The sequence below is a fragment of the Chamaea fasciata genome, unplaced genomic scaffold (assembly GCF_029207755.1).
Source record: "Chamaea fasciata isolate MVZ Bird 193981 ecotype frontalis unplaced genomic scaffold, bChaFas1.0.hap1 SCAF_5, whole genome shotgun sequence".
NCBI lineage: Eukaryota > Metazoa > Chordata > Aves > Passeriformes > Sylviidae > Chamaea > Chamaea fasciata.
In genome coordinates this window covers 61,535,708-61,559,721 of record NW_027094090.1, presented here as the reverse complement: position 1 = coordinate 61,559,721, position 24,014 = coordinate 61,535,708, and the positions used below count along the sequence as shown (strand labels likewise).

The following is a 24,014-nucleotide window of genomic DNA, read 5'->3' as shown; positions in this document are numbered from 1 at the left end:
ATTTTAATTGAGAGCCTTGAGGAAATTATGGTGATGGAGAATATTAGAATGTTATGATGATAATGTGTCTGTATCTTCAAATTGTGGACATTTTTTCATCTGCAGATTAAGAGTAGCCATTGAATCACTGAGGTTGGAAGGGACCTGTGGAGTTTATCTAGTCTAAGCCACTTGCTCAAAGCAGGGTCCATGAGAGCAGCCTGCCCAGGATCGTGTCCAGCTGGAGTGTCTACATCAGCAAGGATGGAGACTCCATAGCTTTTCTGGGCAACCTGCCTCAGTGTTTGATCACACTTACAGTAAAACAAGTTTTTTGTTCATTTATGTTTAAACGCAATTTCTTGTACTTCTATTTGTTCTTACCCTTTCATTAAATACCACTGAAAAGAACCTGTCTTTTTCTTCTTTACATCCCCCAGCAGGTATTTATACAGACTGATAAGACCCTCCCTGAGCCCTCTCTGCCTGCTGATAACCTCAGCTCTCAGCGCCTCTCTCTGTATGACAGCCAGTCCAGTCCCACAATTATCTTCAAAGTGGCCCTTTTCTGGACTTATTCCAGTATACCTGGGTCTGTCTGGTACTGGGGAGCACAGAATTGGATCCAGATTTGATCTCAGCAGTGCTGAGCAAAAGAGAAGGATCGCCTCTCCTGACACATGGCATAGTAGGGTTGTTCTCTAGGCACATCTAGTTTTTTCAAACATGGCACAGGAAAACAGGAATCAGAGAAGAAATCTACTTAAGCCTTCTCTTTTAGAAAATATCCTCCAGGCCTACTGTGGTTTTGAATAGAATTAAATGAGATTATAAAACTAAGACATAATATAATTATAGAATATCAAAAACAGCCAAAGAATTATGATACCAGCATCTTTGCAATACAAAATTACATCAAGAAACAGCTTTTACTGTATTTCAAAAAAACCCACCTAAGCAGAAGTTCGTCCAGATCCCACCAAAAACACATTGAAAAACCCAAGACCCTGGGAAGTGCCTTACCCATGTTCTTCTCTGTGGGGATAAACAGGTATCCGGTGTGAGACGGACGATGAAGGTACATGTGGGCTCCTCATGCAGGGCAGCTGTTGGGAATTCTCAGCAGGTGACCCAGCAGCTGTTGTCACAGTGTAGGTGAGTGACCACGTATAGGATTGCATAGCCCCTGCAGACAGAGAGGAGCCAAAGGAACACGGTTAACACAGGCTGTCATCCACAGAGGTGCCATGCCTTGAGACAGTTATAGGAAAACAACCGAACAGGCAATGATCATGGAAAGTGCACTGACCAGCTGTATCTCAGGCATAAATATCAACACATTTGGGATGCAAGGATCCAGAAGAATGAAACATATCTGGAATGGTTCACACTGTGGACTTCCAGTGTGGTGTTGAAATAATTTTGCAGAAAAAAACAAAGCACTAGGATAGGACTTAGAAATGGAAGAACACCAGTGCTAAGATTTCTCAGGCATGATGCTCTAAAGCCTGAGGTCTCTCTCACATGGAGAGGGCTGCTGGCCTGCTCAGCTCTGAGGCCTGGACTGAGGCAGAAAGTATGATCAGAACAATGAAGGATTAGAAAAAAAAATAGTGTTATGCAAATAAAGATCTTCAATCCTTTTGCAGTTTGTACCTGTTCCACCCAATTAGATACCAGCCCTTGTAGTGGCAACACTACAAAGATCCCCAAATTATGGAAAGCAGATAGACAGAAATAGCCTAGTCATTTCCTTCCTGCAAATAATGTTTCTTTCTTTTTTTTTTTTTTTTTTAGTGGCAGCAGAGACTGGACTTAATTTATTTTTGTCATGTAGAGCATTTGTGGGAAGAGCAAAGCAAAGAAGTGGGTTTTCCATTTTGCTTAGAAGGTGCTGAGATTTTTAATCATCCTGATCCCTTCCAGGCAGGAACTACAGTTTCATGAGCCAGCTGCTGAGAAACCTTTGTCCTTTGCACACACCCCTTTCACTCAGGAGGCTGACAGATCTATTGTTCCAGTATAACATAGCTCTTGCTGGAGGTCATGACCATACTGGCTGAGATTACCCCGCAAATGAGGACCAGAACACTGAATTTAACCCAGTAAGAACACTGGCTTGGGGGGCTCTGGGCACTCTTGACTCTTTTTCTTCAGCTAAAAGGAATTGCAGGAGGTGACTCAATTTTTTTTTCAGTATGGATTCTAGGACTTCCTGTAGTATGAAAGGGCTTAATTCAGAGGGGGAAGTGATTGTACTCCCAGGTCTGTGTCCACTCCATGGCTTTGGGAAATGAAAAGCCTGTATCAAATTTGCATAATTTTCTTCAGGTGTGTGTGATTTTATTTGGGAAAATCAGGCAATTTTTTGTTTTTGATGGGAAATGCTTAGATCTACAACTGAGTGAAGGCATTCTTAGCTTTACAAGGTAAGTCCAACTTGAAATACTTTAGTAGGGTTTGATTTGGTGCTCTTACGATAGAAATCCTTGGATGTGTTATGGCTAAGAGTATTTGTGATAGGTCGGTTTTCACATGCCTGCATTTTCTGCCACTGACTTGAATTTTCTGTCTTCATCTCTTCCCGATGCAGTGGACCACTGAGATCCCCAAGACCCCAAGAAGAAAAGCTCGCTCCTGTTGCCATGGATGAATAAACATTCATGATTCTTTGAGATGGGAAAATGTTTAAGGAAACCTGCTTTTACTAAAAAATACAGTTTAGGTGGAAGGGACCAGTAGTACTTATGCTGTTACCAAATAGGTTCATTTGAAAACAAAAGAGTTTTGAAAATATCAACAACTTGTCTACAGAATATTTTAATGAAACATTTCAATTTCAAAAGGTCAACATATTTTCCCAGTGTTATCTTCCAAAAGAAAATTTGCAACTTTCTTTCAAAACAGTCCTAAAAGCAAAAGGCAAAAACAAAGAGAAAAGAAAGGACAACAGAGGGTGAAAACTCCCAAATACTTATATCTAGGTAGCATTATTGTTTTGGGGTTTTTTCCCACTTTTGCACTTCACTGTAAAACAAAAGTTTTACTTTGACGTGATTTTATTTTTTCCAACAAAAAATTGGCCATTGATCCAAAAATCTCATGACCTTCCTAGCTCTAATAAGAAGCAGTAATAACAGAGCCTAAAGACCCTTTGCATTTTATCAAATATAGTGATTTGACTGGCCTCAGACATTTTGACAATGTCCTTTTCTTTTTTTGAAAAATACTGGGGATCTTATCATAGTCTGATGAAAATGAGTGAGTCCAGGACAGCAAGTTGTTTCATGTGCTCCCTGTGGGAAGTCAAATTCCTTGGATGAGAGATGCCACTCCTGGTATTCAAATCTAACTGGCAGCCACCTCAGTTCAACATTAAAAGAAATGGTTGGAGAGTAACAATCTTTGTGCTTTGTCCAGATGTCACAGAAACAAATGCAGAAAGTAGGTCTTGCACTGGGAGAGCTGTGAATATCTTTGTTTAATTCTCCTAACCAACAATTGTCTGAGGTACTACAGGACAGTACCTCACAGCTGCTCGAGGGAATACTCCCTTTCTTTTGCAGGTTATGGTTTAGAAACAAAAGTAGTATGTTGGGTTTTACTCTGGATTTACAGAATGACAGAAAGCAGTGCAAATATTTTTTTCCAGAATGTTCTGGGGAACCTACACTTGCCTCACTTCTCTTTGCCTTTGTGGAAGGGATGCTGTTATTTTCAGTGACCTAATTACAAAGACAGGGAGGAAGGATGGAAAATGACAACAGACTTTCAGACTGTGTGTAAGTATGTATGAGGTCAACCAGGATACTGCCAATCTTGTGGTGGAATGAGTTAAGTGTGAAAGGTTTTCATAGTTAGCTTTTTAATACCTGCCTAGGTCCCAGTCCTTTATGATTAATTTCCTCAGCTGGTTGCAGGATTGAACTCCAAGAGATGAAGTCTCTTTCAGATATGACTGAACTCAACTGAACTGCTTTTTTGAAATAAGCAAAAACAATAGTGATTGAGCAACGATCTGCTCTGCTTTGTGTTCTGAACATGCAGGGTTTGATTAAAATAGGAAAATTCATTTATTATCACTCTTTTTTCTTTTCTCTTATTAAAAAGAAAAAAAGTGATTTTGAGCATACTAACCAAGAGGCCATCTGATCTGTAGGGGAGCCAAATATAAATGGAACTGCTACTAGTCCTACAACAGCCCTGTTGATGCCAACACATACACAGTGCAGAAAAAACCCAGAAGACGCTTCATGATGCTGCATTTTATATCTGCTTTAGGCTGGAGCAAACGACCACCAAGACACAGTAAACACTCCCACCAGCACTGTGCATTATGTTTGATCGGCAGCAGTACTGTCAATCTCAAGCAGTCAGAAATCCGGTGTCAGACCCCCATTCTGTCCCCACACAGCAAAGAGATCACTTTACCCATAAAGCTTTAGACAGACACAAGCCCTTCCATTTGAAGGGAAGAATTGCCTTTTGAGATTGAAACCTCGGAGTTTTGCACTCTGCAGGTATGAGAATTAAACTCTCTTGAGCAAGAGCTGATGTTCTCAAATACTCATTGGAGTTCAGGAGCTGAAGCTTCAGGAAAAGAACCAAAAATTTGTTGTACCCATGCACACAAATATGACAGGTGCTAGATCTGCACCAGTATTCCCAGAACTTTAATACCGAGCCCAGACTTGGAAGAACAGTGACTTTTAATGACCACTACTGACCTGAAGACTTACTTCATGCATAGATTTCTTAAACCTGAACAACAAACTCCATAGTTTACTAGTATATTAAGAGCGAACAATTCAGAGTTCATTTTGGGTTGTCTAAAAATGATTGCATTGGCAAATGAGTAATCAGAGCTTTAAGAGGGGCTTTAAGAGAGAAAAGCATAGTCAGCCACATAGCTATCACTTTTATTACAATATTGTTGCAGTTTGAGCAATCATTAATCTGGCCTTTGTGATTTAGAAAGGATGGAGGCTAATTAGCCTTTTAACTGTCTAGTAACCTAACAAAAAGTTTTAAATAAAATGTTACTGGTGCCATGACAGATGCCAGAGTGTGATACATATGATTTACCTTTCTTTTGCTCAGTATCATTTCATTGCAACAGTTTATTTTGCTGGTTTTGTACCAACCACTGACTGAAGGCAAAAAAGGTTAAAATGCAAGTTTAATAGTTAACTTTTATTGCTAATGTCACAAGCAAGAAAGAGTTAATGATGCCCTTAACTGGGGAACTTAGAGCTAATGGTGACCAATGGAACTAGTTCTTGAGATCTGCAAGGCATTTGTAGAATTTTACATTTACCTCATAGAAGACAAGTAAGAAAATTAATAGTGTGATCTTTCAAGAAAAGATGTTCCTGCTTCAAAATATTCTATGTAATACCACAGATCTGTAAAGTAGTTTGAGTGTGTGCCATACATCTTCAGCACTCCTGTTTTAAAGTGTAGCAATTTCCTTTAGCTGAGACACAGTTGTTATATTGTGTTGCTTTATGTGAATAAACACTGTATTCCACGGTGTAATGGCTAGCAAACTGAAAAGCAAACTAAAACTAGTCCATCTACATGATGAATTTGGGAAACAGAGGTATTACTAATTGCTCAAATTAAGAAAAAAGAAATAGACACATATTCATATTTAACGTTAACCAGAGCTTTACTTGCATTGACAAATTTGGCTTGTGTAAGACAAAAATGATTTTCACATATCAAAAGTGAGACTGCACCAGACCATAAGAGTAAAATCCAATTCCTTTAAAACCAAAGCCTTTAAAACAAGCTAACATGAAAAGCTGAGAAAAAAAAGAACTAAAATAATCAGAAATGGCTTTCTTGCCTAAAAAGTTATAGTATGGCAACAATTGTGGTCTTTCAGTACCTGAAGAGAAAGATGGAAAGGGACTTCTTACAAGGACCTGCAGTGACAGGACAAGGAGTTAATGTATCTGCAGCCCAAATACAAGTCTCTCAGACCTCCATTCCAGTCAATGGCCCTGGAGAACACACAGTTCCCTTCTTTTCAGTCCTTTATTTCTGCATACAGCCCTGCATCGTACTAAGTTCTGGCTCTGGCATCACTACCATCCCACAATGCCTACAGGTTAAGTTCCACAAAACATCAATGTTTCAACAAGAGTCAAAAACCTTCACCACCTCCACTGTCACCTGGACTGAAGCCGTGTGGTAGCCTACCCTGTCTAGGAATCATCTGTCTCTTGTCTAACTGTCCTGAGGGGTAATAATTTCCTATTTCCCTCCTAACTATTGTGTTGCCTCCAACAGTGAAAAATCTTAAGTTGCTATGTAGGGACAAATATTTTTAAATCTCTTTCCAACACAACATGCATTGTGCTTCCCTGTGGCGCCTTTGAAAACATGAAAAACGTTTTTCAGAAAGATTTATTAGTTCTTTAGCCACGGCCAAATTCTCTAGTGTGGTAAATCATCACTTTATGACATTCTTTCAAGAAGATTTTGTAACTTTTCTGGTACATCACAAAAGCGAAAGTTTCCACATTCTGGTTATACGTCGTATTCAATGAGGAGCTGCAAAGCTGAAATGCCATCTGAAAGTCACTCACATTTCTGCCTCTCTTTCCATGAATTAAGAGAACACTGTCTTTTGATCATATGGACAGACTGTCCTGCCCACATCCAAAAGGTAATGAGTTTTGCTCTAGAGCACAGAGGATGTTGGCCATTTATCCAGCCCAAACAAGGAGCTAGTTTTATGCTTATTGTTTTCTGTCAATCCTACCCAAAAGTTTAAGCTGTCCCTTAAGTGCAGATTTTTTAAATTTGTGGGCCCACCAAAATACAACGACCTTATCAGTTGCTGTAATAGAGTATAACACTGAAAATAGGCTTCAAACCTGTGATTCCTAATCTCTAACACTGATTGATAAAAGTTATCAGCAATGTGTAAAAGATTCTCAAGAGAAACTTGCACAGCTATTTAAACATATTTGGTTGTTAAGTATGTTGAAAGATACCCATCTCCCACTTTACCAGCTAGGAATTCCTGAACCACTAGTTATTTGGGATTTTGCAAACCTCGCTAAACTTGAAATATTTGGCACACTTCCTTCAGGCATATAATACATCCAAACATCAGATCTTTTTCCTGGTAGATTTCATATCATGTGTGGATACAGTAAGAACAGATTTCTGGCTTGGAAAGGCTTCTCATATCTTGCAGGCCAGTACATCGTGTTCTGAGGCTCAGTTTTAGGAGACCAAGTGCAAAAGCCACCTTCAAGCAGATCTATCTGCCAGGAGCCAACCTACCTGTAGTAGCTGTTATGCCACCATACTCTGGGGACTGGTTGCTGATGGGTGACGGGGCAGAGGGCACTTCCACAGAAGTGGCAGATTTAGCTGGGGAGAACGGCGCTGGGGAGGGAGTTGGAGCAACTGGTTCACTCAGAATAATTTCTTCTCGTATTTCTGCTGCAGAATGAGAGAAAACCCTTTAAACATAGCTAAAGGTAGAGCCAAGGAACACTGAGAAACTTAAAAAAAAATGTAAGCAGTTAGGTTCTGTAGAGTGTATTTCAAGAAATACAGAGCAGCAACCACAAATCTTTGAAAGAAGTACTTCTATAAAATTCACCATTACAACCTTCATCATACCTTCAGAAGACCTCTGAAAGGAAAGTGTTCTTTTCCCTGTTGCATAGGCAGGAAACTGGGGCATGGACAACTTAAGTGTTATACTCCTATAATGTACTATTACATTTCTAAAATTAGGAGTCCAGTCTGGGTTAGACATTCCTGCACCTTCTAGGAAGAAACAGGAATCTCCAGGAGCATTCCTGTGGCTTTGGGCCATGATATTCTTTCTTTATTGACTAAAAAAGGAGGATATTCTGGATAGTTTTAGCTGCTAAAGGTATGTGGAAAATATGCAAGAATAAGCAACTTGTTCATCAAAAACCCAAGAGGCTATGGCAGGGCAATGAATTAAATTCAAGTCTTTCACCATACAGAAGATAGTAAGTACCCTAATCACTGAAATGTTTTTCTTCCCATAAATCTACAGGGCGATAAATGAAGCCACAGCTAAAATGGAGAATGAAGCTTTCAAAGGTGACAGAGACGTTTAATTTGCCAAAATTAATGGGAGATGCAAGTGAGAAAGATCATTGAGGACCTCTCATTACAAGGGGTTACCCAGAGTAGAAAAACCAAAGGCGATCCCTGCGTGCTTCTGTTCTGACAAGGCAGTGTGGAGTGGAGCAGGACTCAGAATCTCCTTCTGTACAGCCACTCAGAATGTAAGAGTACCAGAAACAACAGCTTTGCCGTTTGTCTTTTCTCATTCCTGCCATCTCTTCCGCTTATTTAGACTGGTAGAAATCCAGTGGTATCAGTGAACTTATTAACACTGAGTCCACTGAAATTCAATGCTGGCTTAAGAAGATTAACTAAGACAAAAGGTTCGGTAAAAAATTTTCTTACTGAAACACCAAGTGAGTGCTTAGGAATGAGGTTTCAGACATCCAGAGTGACGTTGTGAAGCAGGCAGTTCTCTTTCAGAATGTGTTAACCAGGGATGCCTCCTAAATGATTTATTTCACATCATGATAGGAGTGAAAACCGCTTTGCTCCCAGATAAGCCTCAGCAGGTTAGATAAGGATAAATATATGTCCTAACATAAAAATTAGAGAAAACAGTGGAACAAAACAACAACTAATGAATAAAAGAACAAACTCACCTGTGCTTCCTTCTCCCTTCATTGCCCTCATTAACTCATTAGCTTTCTCCTGACAATGGAGTGATTCTAGCAGGTACAATACATAGTCATCGAACATCAAGTGTATAAGGTGAAAAGACCCTGGTAATAAAGTGAACAAACAAAAAAGCCATTGATTGTCTCAATACACTCATTAAACCAATTATTACGGTACTCAACACAAACAGCCCTGAATAAAACCGCCTCCATGTACTGAAATATTGCTCTTACTCTAGGCAAGAGAGGTCAAAGTAAAACCAGGGAGTAGCAAACTGGTCATTCCTGGATTTATATGGGCTTCTACAAGCAGTTGTGATTTAGGGTGCAAGAAGACTACCTAGGTGAGAGCTGGAACTTGAAGGCTTCTTCTTCTCCTATATTAGCACTGAATGTCAGTTTTGACAACTGCACTACACTAGAATTATTTCTTATTGTCTAAAGGACGAATCATTTTCTGTCAAAAGTAGAATCTCAAATTGTCTGTCCTAGTGGTCCATCCTGGTATGAATTTTCTGAACTACCTGCACAGAAAGGAAGTGAGTTGCTTCCCATAATTTATAAAGAATACATATCAGGGATAGTGAAGAAATGTTTGCACTAGATCACAAATCACAAGAAAAAAAAGGTGTGTAAGAAGAGACCACAGATACATTTGAGGGGGAAATGTAAGAGGAGTAAAACATCAGAGCTGAGACATTGTGCCATGCCCTCCTGAAAGGACTAACACCCATCTTGCAGGGGGACACTGACAAGTATCAAGGTGGATTTTGTTCAATTTATGCAATGGACTCCATGACATCAAGTACCTGTGATAGTTGCAGACAGGACTTTATCATACTGAGGGTTTGGTTTTTTTAAAGCTTCTTTGTTCATTTAGACTTGCACAGAGTATTTAACACGTATTCATTTAAATCACTAAGTAATTGACAAGTATGGTGAGGGTAAAATAATAGCTCATCCACCAGCTATCTTAAATCAGAGAAAAGTAATAATCTGAGAAAGAAACAGAGTTCAACTACTGTCAGACAAACCCCCCTCCTCCCCGAAATACCTTGAATGGAGGTTTTCCATTGGAAATTCCATTATTGCATTTGAGGAGAAATACTTTCATGGGCAAAAGATCAAACAAGTTTCAAATTCAATTGAATTTCATAATGACTGATTTCTTCACAGGAAAGTCAAGTTTATCTTGAGATATTAACTTTTATCACAATGAAGCATAACTACCCCTACTCCAATTTCTGTACTCAAACATGCTGCTGTAGGGCAGAAGTGGTTTGAAAGACCCAAAACCCTAATTCAATTCTAGCTGGCAGTTCAGCTTTCAGAGTGACTCCGAGCACATTCTTTTTCTTTGTGACCCCGATGGTCTTTGTGTTTCATTCTCTCCCTCCATGCCTGCATGGTTTTGTTGTCACTGATATGAGCTGGGCACACACCCTGGGAGGTGAACATGTGCCCCTGTGCTCTTGGGCAAGGCAGCACAGAAACAGGACACAGCTGACTGCAGCACCTTTGCTACGGGGAGGAAGTCTCTGGCTGCTGGTGAGCCTGAAGTATCCATCCAATTCTTCATTTGTTTCATATGACTTAGCAGATCACAATGGTAACAGGTTTCCCCAGACTTTCCAGGCTAAAAAGTGGGGATGGGATCTTCACTTAACTACTGCAGAGAACTTGTTTTTACAAATCCTTTGGGCTCAAAGTCTTGTTAAATAAAGTCCTATTTGATTTAGCAGTGCAATAAAGAGAGCAGATATGGCTGAGCACCTTGTTAGGTGACTTAGGATTTCCCCAGTGGAAACCTAGATTTTCAAGAATCTCCACAAAATGCTGAATCTTCTCCTGACTACAGTTTTTCAGTGGGAAGTTTCCATTTGACTCTAGTGGAGTTACTACTGGTAAGTAACTTTAAGGTGAGAAAAACAAGCTAAAATGCTGGCAAAATTTCATGTAATGGTAAAAAGCTCAGGGTATTAACTATTTTTTATCAAACTCCTTACTCAGCCTTCATTAATGAAAAAGGAAAGCTGCTTGTGGTTTCATAAAAATATTTGGAAGTGCAAACTCTAAACACTGTAATGCTAGCAAGGAAACAAGAAGAACCTAAGATCTGCTATTTTAAAAAATGTCTTTGTTTTCGGGGGGTCTAATGCTTTATTTTGAAGACTTGGGGTTGGCAATACTGAATGCAGCATTTAAAAACACTCCAGTGCCCTTGTCACTCTTTTGAATTTCTCTCTTCCTCTTCTATTATTTCTCCCACTGTGTATTTTTAAGCTCTGCATAGAGTTTTTGAGCCCAGAATTTGCGTGAAAGACACCAGACAAACAAGGCTTTGGTACTGAATGCAATGAATGCAATATTTTTATATTTTTAAATAAGTTGAATTAAATGTAAGCTATAGAGTGAAACTGATACCAGGGCATGCATTTCAGCCTCACAGAGAGTGGCTATTCAGCACAATGAACCATAGTTTATTCTGTGTCTGCAGCCTACTGTTTCTCACATGAAACTGTTGGGTTCTTTAAAGCCTATATTTAAGTACAGAAACGGATCCAGTTGTAGCCAGCAGATCAATCACTTCTTTAGGAAAAGGTAAGAAGTCATTCAAGAGACTGCAGTTGCAACACTAAATAGCATTTAGCTCTCATTTTCAGGAGTTAACAGAAATCATGGCTATGCCCGGCTAAGGCACAGTAAGTATCAGAATCTATTAAGAGATACAGCAACTATGTGTAAGTAGCGAAACAACAGTGAGATTTCCAAATCTGGAGAAAATAATGGAGTTTCTATTACTAATTAGTTACTTTATACACTGGGTGCATTACCCAAACATTGCCACTGACTGTGCCTTTGATATGCATAAGCAGGAAAGAAGGAGGCAGGAAGGGAGGGAGGCAGGCAGAGAGAAAAAGAGAGACAGAGCAAGAGAGAGAGCAGCTTTTTTTTTTTTTTTTTTTTTTTTTTTTTTTTTTTTTTTCTGCCAGAGATTGTTTTATCCTGCCCATGTCACCACGCTTAAAAGCTCTGCAGAACAATTTTTGTGCCAGTCACTCCGGTGCCAGGTATTACAACTTCCTTCAATCACATTTTGAAATCATCTATTTCAAAGGTAAAAATCTACTGTCCTGTATATAGTAAAAATCCCATCATCTAACACATTATTTCACTCTAAAAAAAGTTTCACTGTGAGCATCTGAGTGTATATATTGTTTCAGGTGGAAAAAATAATTAAAAATCAGTCCACTGAAAAAGTTCCCAGTGCAGTAAAAATGCAAAACTTTTTATCTAAGTTAAGAACAAAGGTAAATATATGTAAATTTTTAGAACAGTAAATCAGTCTTTGTTTCTCTCCATAGAACTAATTTAATGGATATATAAATCTGAAAAGCTAGAAAGAGCTGTATAAATTAGGTGCAGAGAAGTTTCTGCCATCCAGCTTTGAGCTTTTTACATTCAGGGGTTATTCTTTTGGAACTTGCTCAAATCTAATTCACGAACAATATGTCAAATGGCTTTGCAGCGAAAGAATAGCATCATAAATGTAGATTATTATCAATTTGTGTCCTATGGCTAAATAAAATTTATGACACTTGGGTAGGGACAACCCAAGCTGCTGCCTGATAGGATAAGGATATAGTTTTGTTACTCAAAATTTCAGGGCTCATCCTGCCTCCACTAGCATTGCACCTGAACAGGTTTGTGGTTTTTTTGCTGAAAATTGTAATCACCTTGGGGAAGCTCACTATCCTGATGTCATTAACACCAGTTTGGAAAACTCTTTTACAATGGAAATCAAAGTAGTTTCAGATTAAAATATAAACATGTTATATAAATACCTATTACATGTATTATAAATATATAAAACATATTAAAAATATCATATTGTAGCTCACTGACAGTATCCAAATTTATGCTATTAGATGGCTATCAAAGCATAAATGACAGCAAAGCTCAGCCTGCAGAAAACCTTGCAGTTGTTCAATGCAATATCCATATAAAACCATTCTTTATTTATCTTTCCAGAAACATATTCAGACAAATGTGCATTTATAAAAAGCATCCCTCATGCAAAGTCTGGTCCCAAGTGACTGAATGTTCACACTCGTGGCACACCATTCGAGTCATTCTTGCTTTTAACTGATTTTAATCTGAATTTCTTGTATCTGAGGACAAAGGCCCCTTTCAAACAGTGTGGAAAAGCAACATGATTTTTCATTTAAAAAGTAAAAATTTATTTTTTCATTCTGACTGACTTCTTAAGAAATGGAAGAGACTCTCTCCAGGTTATAGAAGAACACTCACTTTGCAAAGACCAGTTTCAAATGCTATGTCCTTTAAGAGGAGTGCTGGCAAAGTGTTTCACTGGAGAGCTTTTCATCCACTTCAGCACAAAGTCATCTCTCTTGGCTCGACATGTGGCCAGAGGGGTTTGGGTAAGCAGGCTCACTTTGCACTGAAGTGCATTAGGTAATGCTCCTGTAATGGACTCCCTCAGCTGCCGTGAGTCTGATCTCTGCAGCTCCTAAATACAAACAGAAGGAAGTAGCAATGTTTTTATCTCCCCTGGCTGCAGCTTGCAGACAGACATCTGTCTGAGCGTTATTTCCAAATGTCAATAGCCCCAACCTATTTTTAATAGAGCACTGGACATGTGAAAAACAGTTATGTTTTCACTTAAAATGTCCATTACAAGCTAGGATACAGATTTTTCTTGACTGTGGCATGCAGTGATTACAACAAAATCCAAGTACCAAAGCTGGGTGCGCTGTGCAAAGTCATGTCCCGAATCACTCGAGTGCCAAAACAGGACCACATCAGGAGAAACTGCTGAGCTACTTTCTTCAAAGAGCCTTGTCTCTTGGCAGCTACCTGCAAGAAGAGAGATGTGTCTGACATGGAGAAACTTTTATTTCTACCAGCAATACTGAATGATGCCTATATCCATCTTCTCTTTTTATACTGAAAAATTACTTACTGCCGTCTTTAATTAAAATATACACTACAAATTAGAAAACCCAAACTCAAAATGGCCTTAGACAGAAAACCACCTTATAACCATGGACAACCTTCAGAAAGAGGAAACAATAAGTATTCAAGACTGGATCTCCTTTATACATGATAAAAAGACTGCAAAAAAATTGCTCTGATCTTCATTTTACCCTAATTACTAACATGTTCCTTCTTGCTTCCTAGTCAAGAAGGCAATTTATAATCAATAATGTTTGATTTACTCTGCAAACTTGTATTACTATTTCAAATGAGGATTAATATTGAACATGAGTTTTTTGTTCCTTCTCATTTTTATTTTTGTGATTTTACTTAGTCATTTTACTAGGAAAAATACTTTCCTGAAAGCACACTTTAGGCATTAACTCTTCAAAAATATGTCTATTATAGCCATTTGTGAGTTAGAGGATTAGATTCACCCAGTCAGCTATTAAAATTCATGTCAAGTTGTTAATTAAAATTAACAGCTCTGGCCTGAATTTCAAACTGCATTCCACTGACTAGAAGAGGAATTCCCCAAAACAATCAAAGCATTTCAGGTAATCTGGAGAATTACCTGTTTTCTATATGGCTATTTTGCAGCAGAGAGAGAGGCAGAATATTTTGGTTTGTTTTAGTTTTACTTCTGAGCAGTATAACAACTGGAATGAAGAGCTGAAATTCTAATAAAGCATCCTAGTACAAAGAAGTAACAGGAGTTTAAATAGTCGGTTATATATTTTCATACTCAATGTAAAATTGTGGTGATGCTGGATCGCTTTTGAAAATACGTTTTAAAGCTTTGTTAGTAGGTTTCTGCATTCACTTAATATAAAACACAAGTCCTTGGTATTCCTTATCAGCTCAAAAGGAACATAAATGTGTCCTTGACTGAATGGTAATGTAGACTTTCATCTTTACATTTGGTTATATATAAATGAATTTGCTAGCTTAAATATCCTTTTCATTAAAATCTTAAAAGATCAGATTATATTTTTCTTTGCTCTATACCATTAGGATGACTCTGAATTAATCTCTCCATATCCCTGAAATATTGCTTTGATTGGAAACATCAACCTTGTTCATTTTTTAATACCATCTTTTGGAATAAAATAAAAAGAGCAGAATAAAGCAAAATCCTGAATGCGAGCAATTCTCCATGAAAACCGGTGAGATTTTGCCCATTACTGCTTTAGTCCTGCTCATTACCAAACTCCATTCTTTTTGTTGTTGTTGTAATTACTTTTACTTTTTCTAAAAATGTATTACCTGAATAAAGCTCATAACGCACATCAGTGACTCACTCCTCCTTACCAACCTTTACAACACATCTGTCCACCATGGAATCCAGCCACTCGATGTACGACTCAATGGGGGACTGCTCCTCCAAAAGGTGATCAAACTCCTGATACACTGGCACACAAAACAAACAAAAAAGCCCACCTTAGAACTTGGATTCTGTTTCAAATAAAAGAAAAACAAATCACAAAAGGCTACAAAAAGAATCACAAATTTACTGTGTTCTTTTTTAGAATAGATTGCTTAACTGAAACAAATGCATCTTTCTTGGTGCTGACCCAAAAAGTTTGTTTGGTCTCTTATTTTGTTTCTGCTGAAGGTGATGCAGTCATTGAAAGTGTTGTTTTAATGTGAACCAATCAGAACCTATTTTTTAAAATTAGTGTTTTTATTTAAGTTGTCTGGTGTACCCAGAAGTGAAATGTTTATGGTGTTCTCTATGAAGAGTGAGAAACTAGATGAAGAGTGAGAAACTAGGCCTTGACATCAGCGATGAAAAAATGTCATGCATGAAATTGATTTAGAAATGTATAAAGAACCTTCTAGGCACCAAGTGAATGAGTATTGTTGACAGGGTGCTCATCTGTATAGTGCTTTAGTTGCCAAAACATTATTTAACTGCTGCAAATCATCTATTTGCAATGCCAGACACACACACACACAAACAATGTCCATAAACTTCTCCTTCCTCCAAATAAATTGCTATTAGTGTAGAAATACTCTTTTTATCAACAAGAGTTGCAAAAAGCAACCTGCATACTATTTGATCTTTTCCAAGTACACATATATATTTTAATACAAAAAAGTGAAATCAATTCTCTCAACTACAGGCCTTAAAACTTCAAGTCTCATTTATATTTGAGAATCAATGGCTGGAAGACAAAGAATCACGTGCTTTGATACCTCAACAAACTATTCTTCAACTCAGTTAAGATAAAAGGCCCAGTAGGTCAAGAAGAAAGATACTTTCTACCTGCTGTATTACAGGATGATTTCAATGTGCTAAGCAATTCCATTTACAACTAATTATAAATAACAGAAGGAAGGAATTTCTCTCCATAGGAAAGACAGTGAAGGGGGTGGAGGAGGCAAAGCATAGAGATAATAGCTGGGGAAATAAGCCAGAAAGGCTATCCAAAAATAATGCAAAGAACAACCTCCCTGATTCTGTTATATCAGGAGGATGAGCAGGAACGCATTTGCTAAACACCTCACTACAATTTTGTTTAACTGAGACTTGGAAAGGCTGAGTTACCAGAAACATTAGTTGTGGAAGAAGGGAAATGATGATTGGGCCACCCTTATCTTCTTTTATTCTTTTATTGAATGGGCAACCTCCCTTTATTCGGAGCAGGATCACAGAGAAATCTAAATGTTGTCTCCTTACCTGAGAATTTGGCTGGACAAAAACTGCCTGATACAACAGATGAAGTAATTCATATGCTGTGCAAAGAGGGGAGCAAGAGCAGAAAAACAAATCAGTTGCCTGCTTTGCTGCTGGAGCAATGCAACTGTGTACAATGACCTATTTGAGAAAATTAGATGTTTAGCCTTTAATGATCTTGTTAAATATACCTCAACAGGATCTGAGAATGAGGGAATAAGGCAGAAATCATGTTAGAGATAGGTAGTCCAGCAGAACAGGAAAGAGGTTCTCTTATACCCAGTGATTTTTCTCTGTTTCTCCCTAAGTTTGTTTATAGGCTTATAAACTTGGGGTTTTTTCTCTAGTTATAGTAGCTGAAATTGTACTTCCTTGATTATTAGTAGCGAGAGTATGAAAATGGGCCTTTAATCGATGCCATATAAGTCATACAAGGCATAGTGAAAAAATCTTAGGTCAAGTAGAATAAACATCAAAGGTGGGGGGAGGAATCTAGGTTCTAGAATATTCTCTATATGTATCTGAACACTTCATTGGCATCCCATCTCATGAGCTATTAGCTTACCCTTTCTGACTAACTGCTTATTGGACTATATAGGCCTAAAATATGGAAAAACTTGCACAAATCCAACAGCATTCAGGAAAAATCTGTTTGATTTTATTACATTAATAGCACATACACAAGAATATTCCTTAAACATTAAGGATGTTCTGAATTGCTGCCAAAAATGTTGCTGCAACTAGGGAGTATATCTTTGAAAACTCTCTTTTTTACCAGTGGTAGGATGGTGGATAGATCTTGAAAACGTAACAGATGACAGAAGGATTCACTCAGCTTCTGGACTTCAGTCTCACTGTATGCTACCTCCTTTGCTGCCATGCCGAGTTCCTATCTCCTCAAAAGGGAAGAGGGCCATGGAATGAATCAAGGGTTAAGAAAGAGAAGAAAGAATACCAAGAACCTCTCCCTGGAAAACAGAGGTAGCAGAGAATGCAAGGCCCATCCCTGAACTGAGCAGAAGAATTCAAGTGTTAACACAGTGGGATGACTGCCAAAGTCAACCTCGTAGAGTCCAGGGTACATGTGAAGGTGCCACCCCTTGTCTTCCCAGCCACTCCCTGAAAGAGTTACCTCACTATCAAACCTACCCTTGCTGGGCTCCCATAGGTGGTTGCCTGGGTTGTGCCCTGTTCAGGCAGATTCTGGGTGAAAGATGACTGGTCCTCCTCAGGAGAGAGATAGCAGTACAACATGTGTGTTCACAGGAAGTGCGGTTATGTGACAGATGTTAAAGACAAAGATCTGTTGCCCCAAAACAACAAAACTCAGTGTGCTTCAGGTTACACTTGAGCTTATAACTATGCAATACTTGCTGGATGGTGGAAGGAATATTTTGTATTTGCAAAAGATCTTTAATAGTATTTGCGAATATCTCCAAAGTGCCTTTCAAGTCCATACCTTTCACTATACTAGACAGAAGCTAAATTAGCCAATGAGCTTGTCAGATAAGGGACTTCTACTTAATCATAAAAGTTCAGGGCAAAAGTTTATCCCACCGAATGCTCTTGGTCATGAAAGCACTGTGTAAAAAGGAGCTTTTTTATAATCGAGTTTAAAAGGGACTCAAATACACAGCAGCTTAAGTGTCAAAGACATTCAAAAGACAATTCTGCAATTCTACAGCAGGAAAGATTGGACTTTCACACATTCAATGGTTAACTCAGATTTAGTTTGCTCAGGTTCATGGAAAAAATCCTCCTGAATTTGGGTGCAAGTTTTGTGCCACTGGCTGTTCTGGGTACTAGAAAGGAACGCGTCAAGGAACGGTGCCCAGATCTATGCCCCAAACATAAGACCTTGACAGGGCTGTGCCTGACATTTTGGTAAATGTCTCTGTATTTATCTTAAACCTCCAAGCAAACCAATGGCTGCTAAACCAGCACTACATTCTCTGAGCTTTGTTTGCAGCAGGAAGCCAAGTTCACCTGGCTTTGTTTGAAGATTCTGCTCTTACATTGTATGATGAGCTTTCTGTGTTCCTCCCGTGAGTCCTCCATAGTATAGAGGGTTTGTTTGGTAATGCTATTCAGATCCACATTCCTCCAGTCCTCCAGCATTTGAAATGTGATGTCTGCACTGTGGATCACTGTTCTTGATGCCTGTAATCCAATCCAATCTATTCATTAGTTCATGCTTTATTAGGTTAAAAAATAGGCTTTATCCCCTTTTACGCTTCCTTAGCTGGGCTCAACTAAGCTGATTCTCCTCATGGACCCCCACCCACCAGCTTGATGTCTTATGGATATTACAGGGTCCTCTAACAAGGGAACTCTTCAGTCAGTTTGCCTACTTTAATCAACTGCAAGTATTTTGACTGCATCCACCACAAACCCTAAGGAGCAACACTAATCTGATGCTGCCATTGATAGACCCTCAATCTCTAACAGCTCTGCTGGTTTTCATTTCAAGCTTCAGTTCAGAACAGAAAAGCAACAAGAAAAACCAACACCAAAAAAACAAACCCCACTCAGGTTTGCACCCTCCCCTCTCCCAGTCTATGAAGACTCTTATTCTTCCCTCAGCCACATGAAAAGGTTAAAACTCCTTGGCCTCCTCATCAGATCCGTGTCTTGGCTGGTTGAGATGGGAATCTGCTGTTGGTAATGGGGGGGATGGACTGAGAGTAAAGGAAGCAACACAAGGCCATGGTCATGTACACAGATCTCTGTAAGTTAAGCAGAGATGATAACACACACCAAGGTTATCAGCTTCCCCAAGGGAGTGATGCACTTAAAGAGTCCTTCACCTAAGAGATTTGATCCCAGGTTTGATGCAAAAGGTTGTGGTTTCTTTATCTTGATGTTGTCTGAATTGCCATGGACCTCCAGAGTACAGTGATGATCTATGGTATTTGGGGAAAGGTAGCACAGGTATCTCTGTCTATACCACTAAAATAATGGTGGAATGAAATGAAGAAACCTACCAAAAATTCCTCACAGGAGTGTTTTCTTATTTCCCTAGAGCTTCTTTCTGTGGGATTCACCCCTCACTGGGTTAACCTGGGATTTTGGATACACCTTCCAAAAGTGGAGCTTTCAGGTGACAGGGAAAAAAACCTATCCCCTCCAACATAAAGATGAAACGTGAATGAATTCAATGCATTTCCTCCCTTTTTATACTATACAGAATTTGGCTTCATGACTTTTTACAGGTAATCCTGATGTAAACTGGTGAAAACCAAACTCTTTGGAGCAGCTTCTATATTCACTTGCTATGGTTACAGGAACACTTCTATCTAAACTAATTTGCATTTGATTTATAATATACAATTAGACTTGGAATGTATTGTTGGGCATGTAGAAATTTTTCTTGCTTTGCAATTGGCCTAATACAAACTGCTATCAAAGTAATGGAATGTCTCTCATTTATTTCCTGGAAATGAACCATCTCTTCAAATCAAATAATAATTTTGTTTCATGAAAGTACCCTGCTAAATTTAATGATCAGGGGTCATCAGTTGTCTAGAAAAGCTTTTTTCAGTGATTACTTTTTGATTTTGTAGAGGTGGCCACAACAAATATTGGAGACAAATTGCTAATGTGATCTCCTCCTCTGAATAAAGTCCAACCTGTCAATTCATAAAATTATTTGAAAAGTCAGTAAAAATGTCATTCATTAAACTTGGGTAACCAAAATACTTACTTGGCAGAGATGATTTAGGGACGTCTGTCGCCGCAGTATTTGTGAGAATCTTCTGGACACTGCAGGAAAGAAGAGATACAGATGTACATATGGTGCTAAATAAGGATAATTACTTCAGAAAGTATTAAATTAAACAAGAACAACAACAAAAAACTATATCCAGTTTCCTATACAAAATTGTCACTACATAAAATGTACTCAAATAGCCCAGTTCTAACTTAATTTAAACCTTGACCTAAACCCCTAAATCTGGATGCTCAATCAATTTTACAGAGGCATATTACAAGCAATTATTTATAGATGCTGTGAATAATGAGATGACAAGAGAAACAGAGGACAATAGAAAAGCTTTGCTTGTTCAGCATAGCAAATTTTCTCTTGCTACACAAAGGAACTGGAGAACGGAAAGAGCTATTTAATAGAAAGAAAAATGTTGGTGCAAGAATAAGTGCGCATAAAATAACAATAGCTACATTATGTGTGGAAATGAGAAAAGGTTGCTAAATCTTTGTGCAATCAAGTTTTGGTGGAGTCTTGTGACTGGACTAGTAAGGGCTAAACTCTGACCCAGTTTCAGGTAGAATTTGATCAGAGTTTCTGAAAGCAATTGCACGACATACTAATGCATTATGGGCTGAAATGGTCCAAGAGGTTCTCGTCAGTCGTCTGTTCCCAGTTTAGCTCTTTGCAAGTGGTATGGCCCTTGTATTAAGATATTTCCTTTTCTTGGAAAATGAGCTTTTAAAATGTTGTATTGTGCTTTTTTTCTTTTTTTTTCCCTTTTTTTTCTCCTTTTTTTTTTTCTTTTTTTTTTTTCTTTTTTTTGTCTGAAGTCAGTGACTTGGGAACTGCAAAAATGACCAAAGCTTGCAGTTCCTCCTGTCAGTACCTCCACTGGGTGTGTACCCTATCACAAATTCTTATGAGGAGGAAACAGCTGCAGAAGCAACAAAGGCTCATGTAAAAGGCAGGGTGCGCACTATATTTTCCTTATATCAAAAGGACCAGATTTTCAGATCTATCCAAAGAGATGTTAGATGTGGTCACAGAATGAGCTTTCCCTCCATACTGTACATAAAGGTAGTTAAAAAGTATAGACTGAGAATGACTAGAGAGCGCACTGTGCACCTCTTTCTGTCTGCCTGTAAGATTGGCAAAGATTTTGCTGTTGAAGATTCTCGATATTTTTGAACTGAAAAAAAAGGTGTGGTAAAGCATATTTTCAGTTCAGACTTTAATTTTTAAAATAAATAAGTAAACAATTCAAACCACCCTGAAATTAGTTGTTCCAACTTCCATCCTGACTGTTCTCAGTAACATATACACCTAATTTTCCACGCTGATCAAAATAGTTAATCCTTCTCCTAAATTAGTTTTTTTTTTCCCTTTAACTTTGTGGTGTGGAATTTAGTGCTCATGAAAGGCAAAGAATTGAGAGCTGTGAAATAAAGCAGGCTTTATCAATAGGTGATGTGCACTGCAGGCATCTACAAAGCACGTCTGAAAAGGACTAGTGCCCTTTCCTGTGGTGACAGGGTAATTTGATCTCCTTCATTTCTAACTCTGGCACTTTTTTGAGAAAGGGCCTCAAGCTGTATTCAAATTCTGCTAGCCTAAAGGTTTGTTTAATAATTTTCTTTGCCTAATATCATCCTTAATGTTTGCTTACTATCAACAAAATTAATTTCTTATCAGAATCCACAAGAAAGGAAAAGAAATTCTCATTTTGAGCGGTGACTCATTTCACTAAATGAGATTGGTTCTCATGAACAAGTGGAGATTCTATGTGAATGCAAGATTTACAATGATGACAGGTTTTAATTCGTAAAAGAGCACTAGTCTCACTTCCAATTAATTTGTAATCAATAAACATTGTCCATCCCAGTTTAACAGGAGAGAGATTGGGCAATACATACACTCGAATTTGATATTTCGTAGGTTTTCTGGTAAATCATGAAGAGCTACTTTCAGCCACTCATCCAGTTGCTTTGCAAACTTTCGGATCACCTGTGTCAAACTGAAAAAAAAGGAATCACAACATTGCATCATGTTTACTCTGTGAATTGTACTATAAAAGCTGTGAACGTGTGAAGACCATGAGTCATTTATTTACAACTCATTATTATGCAGAGTTGCTAACATCTTTCTGTTTGTAAGCATGAAGAGAAACCTCTGAAATTTCTGACAACTTTTGCAAGAAGAGCAAAATCACCATGTTCAAAACCTTACATCTCAGTATGGCATTGTTTTGATACTTACAAACAGTATTTTTACTTTACATAAAATCATTCCCACTCTCTATAAATATGAATTCACAACCATTTAAAGAAGATAATAAATCAAGCTTCAGATTTCAGCTCAGCTGTGTTCACATTTATACAGATGTACAAGGGGATACTCAAGTGGAGCAACAACCGACTCTGCTGCAGGACAGAGCCAGATAGTGAGTGATGATGGTGGTGGGGAGGAATTTTCAGGCCAAGCCCACACAGGTGGGGGAACTGGAGGTGGAGCAGGACCTGCCTGCTTAGCTCTGCACAGGACTGGAACTTTCCCAGACAAGTGAAATTTCTCCATTCTTTTTTTCTTGCTTGCTATCCTTTCCTGATGGTTCCATCATTTCCTGTGAAACTCAGTAGGCAGCTCATTCTGCCCTTCTCGTTGGAATCCTCAGTAAAAGATGACAGTTCCCAGGAACAGTTGCGAAGGGTTGTGCAGAGGATCCTAAGAGTTGGTTCTGACAGACAATGCTGCACTGCCTGTAGCAATGCTAGAGGTGCACAAATGAGAGAGAAAAGATACAAGGAACTTCCCCCTTTCACCCAAGAATCTTTTCTGTTTGTACTCCTAGCACACTGCATGGACAACAGAGGTGCTAAAATAAATATGGCCATCGTCCTGCTCTGCTCCACAAAAACACCCAAAGAGAACAGGGGGATGGATGACAACTGCTGAGCTCACTAAAAAGTGCCTTTTCTGGATAGCCAGAATTTGTTCCCAGGAAGTATCTCAGAGGATTCTGGCTGAGTCAGCAACATTTCCTTCAGGAGCTTCCATTGCAATGAGACCCTTCTTCACCCCCTCCAGTGCAGGCTATGGCTTAATAGCCACAATCTGGCCCTTTATATGCATTACAAAAGTCTATATTCACACTCAAGTCTCTCCTTATTTGCTATGAAAGAACTAAGCAGCTTGAGAAAAGGACTGCTGTTCTGTTTAATCCTTCCAATGAAATAGATTGGGGGGGGGGGGGGGGGGGATGAGGGGCAAAGCCTGTAAAAATGTACATGTCTTATCAAGAACGGCCCATACTGATTTCTTGTGTAAAATACTTTCACTTTAGCAGTCATGAAAAGCAAGTAAGAAAGCACAACAACATTGTGATGACATTTGCCTTGATTAGAGACACTTTAAAATCTTAAGGGCTAAATACCTAGTACCAGTAAAAAACTCCTAGAGCAATATTCTTAACAAATTACTCAATGTCAAGAACACATCAGTCAAATAATATTAAAGGTGTACAAGACTCTTTAGAAAAAGATGGCTTCCTTAAGTGCATGCATGTGAAACCAGAGGGGAAAACATGTTGACTGCACTCAGTGATTACACTTTTTGCTGTGGATTGTTAATCTCTGTCCTGCTTTACCTGTATGAACAAGAATTCTTGGACTCACATGAACACCAGCTAGGAAGGGACCAGCTGAAATTTACCGCATGGATTGGAAAAGTGAATTTAGTTTGGGTTTAGCTGAACTTTAAGAAACCAAGAAGAAGGTGGTATCCCTCATCACATACAACCCCTCAACTCTACAATTTTTTCATAATACAAGTCTTGTTAAAATCTGGACATCCTTTCGGGAGCATGTAAGCTCATCAACTCCTTTCAAATGGCACTGTGATTTAAAGT

The 24,014-nt window shown here is 38.6% G+C and overlaps 1 protein-coding gene across 1 annotated transcript in view; it reads right to left on the bottom strand.

Annotated features, from left to right (window-relative positions):
* RFX4 (regulatory factor X4) overlaps positions 1 to 24,014 on the bottom strand; it is an 87,906-nt gene that overhangs the window by 11,828 nt on the left and 52,064 nt on the right. The window contains exons 9-16 of the mRNA XM_066183978.1: positions 22,024 to 22,124; positions 20,108 to 20,166; positions 18,420 to 18,564; positions 15,040 to 15,134; positions 13,487 to 13,604; positions 8,712 to 8,831; positions 7,282 to 7,443; positions 1,003 to 1,165 (exon numbers count right to left, since the gene is read on the bottom strand). Of these exons, the coding sequence (XP_066040075.1) occupies positions 1,003 to 1,165; positions 7,282 to 7,443; positions 8,712 to 8,831; positions 13,487 to 13,604; positions 15,040 to 15,134; positions 18,420 to 18,564; positions 20,108 to 20,166; positions 22,024 to 22,124 (963 nt within the window). The remainder of the gene's footprint in view (positions 1 to 1,002; positions 1,166 to 7,281; positions 7,444 to 8,711; positions 8,832 to 13,486; positions 13,605 to 15,039; positions 15,135 to 18,419; positions 18,565 to 20,107; positions 20,167 to 22,023; positions 22,125 to 24,014) is intronic.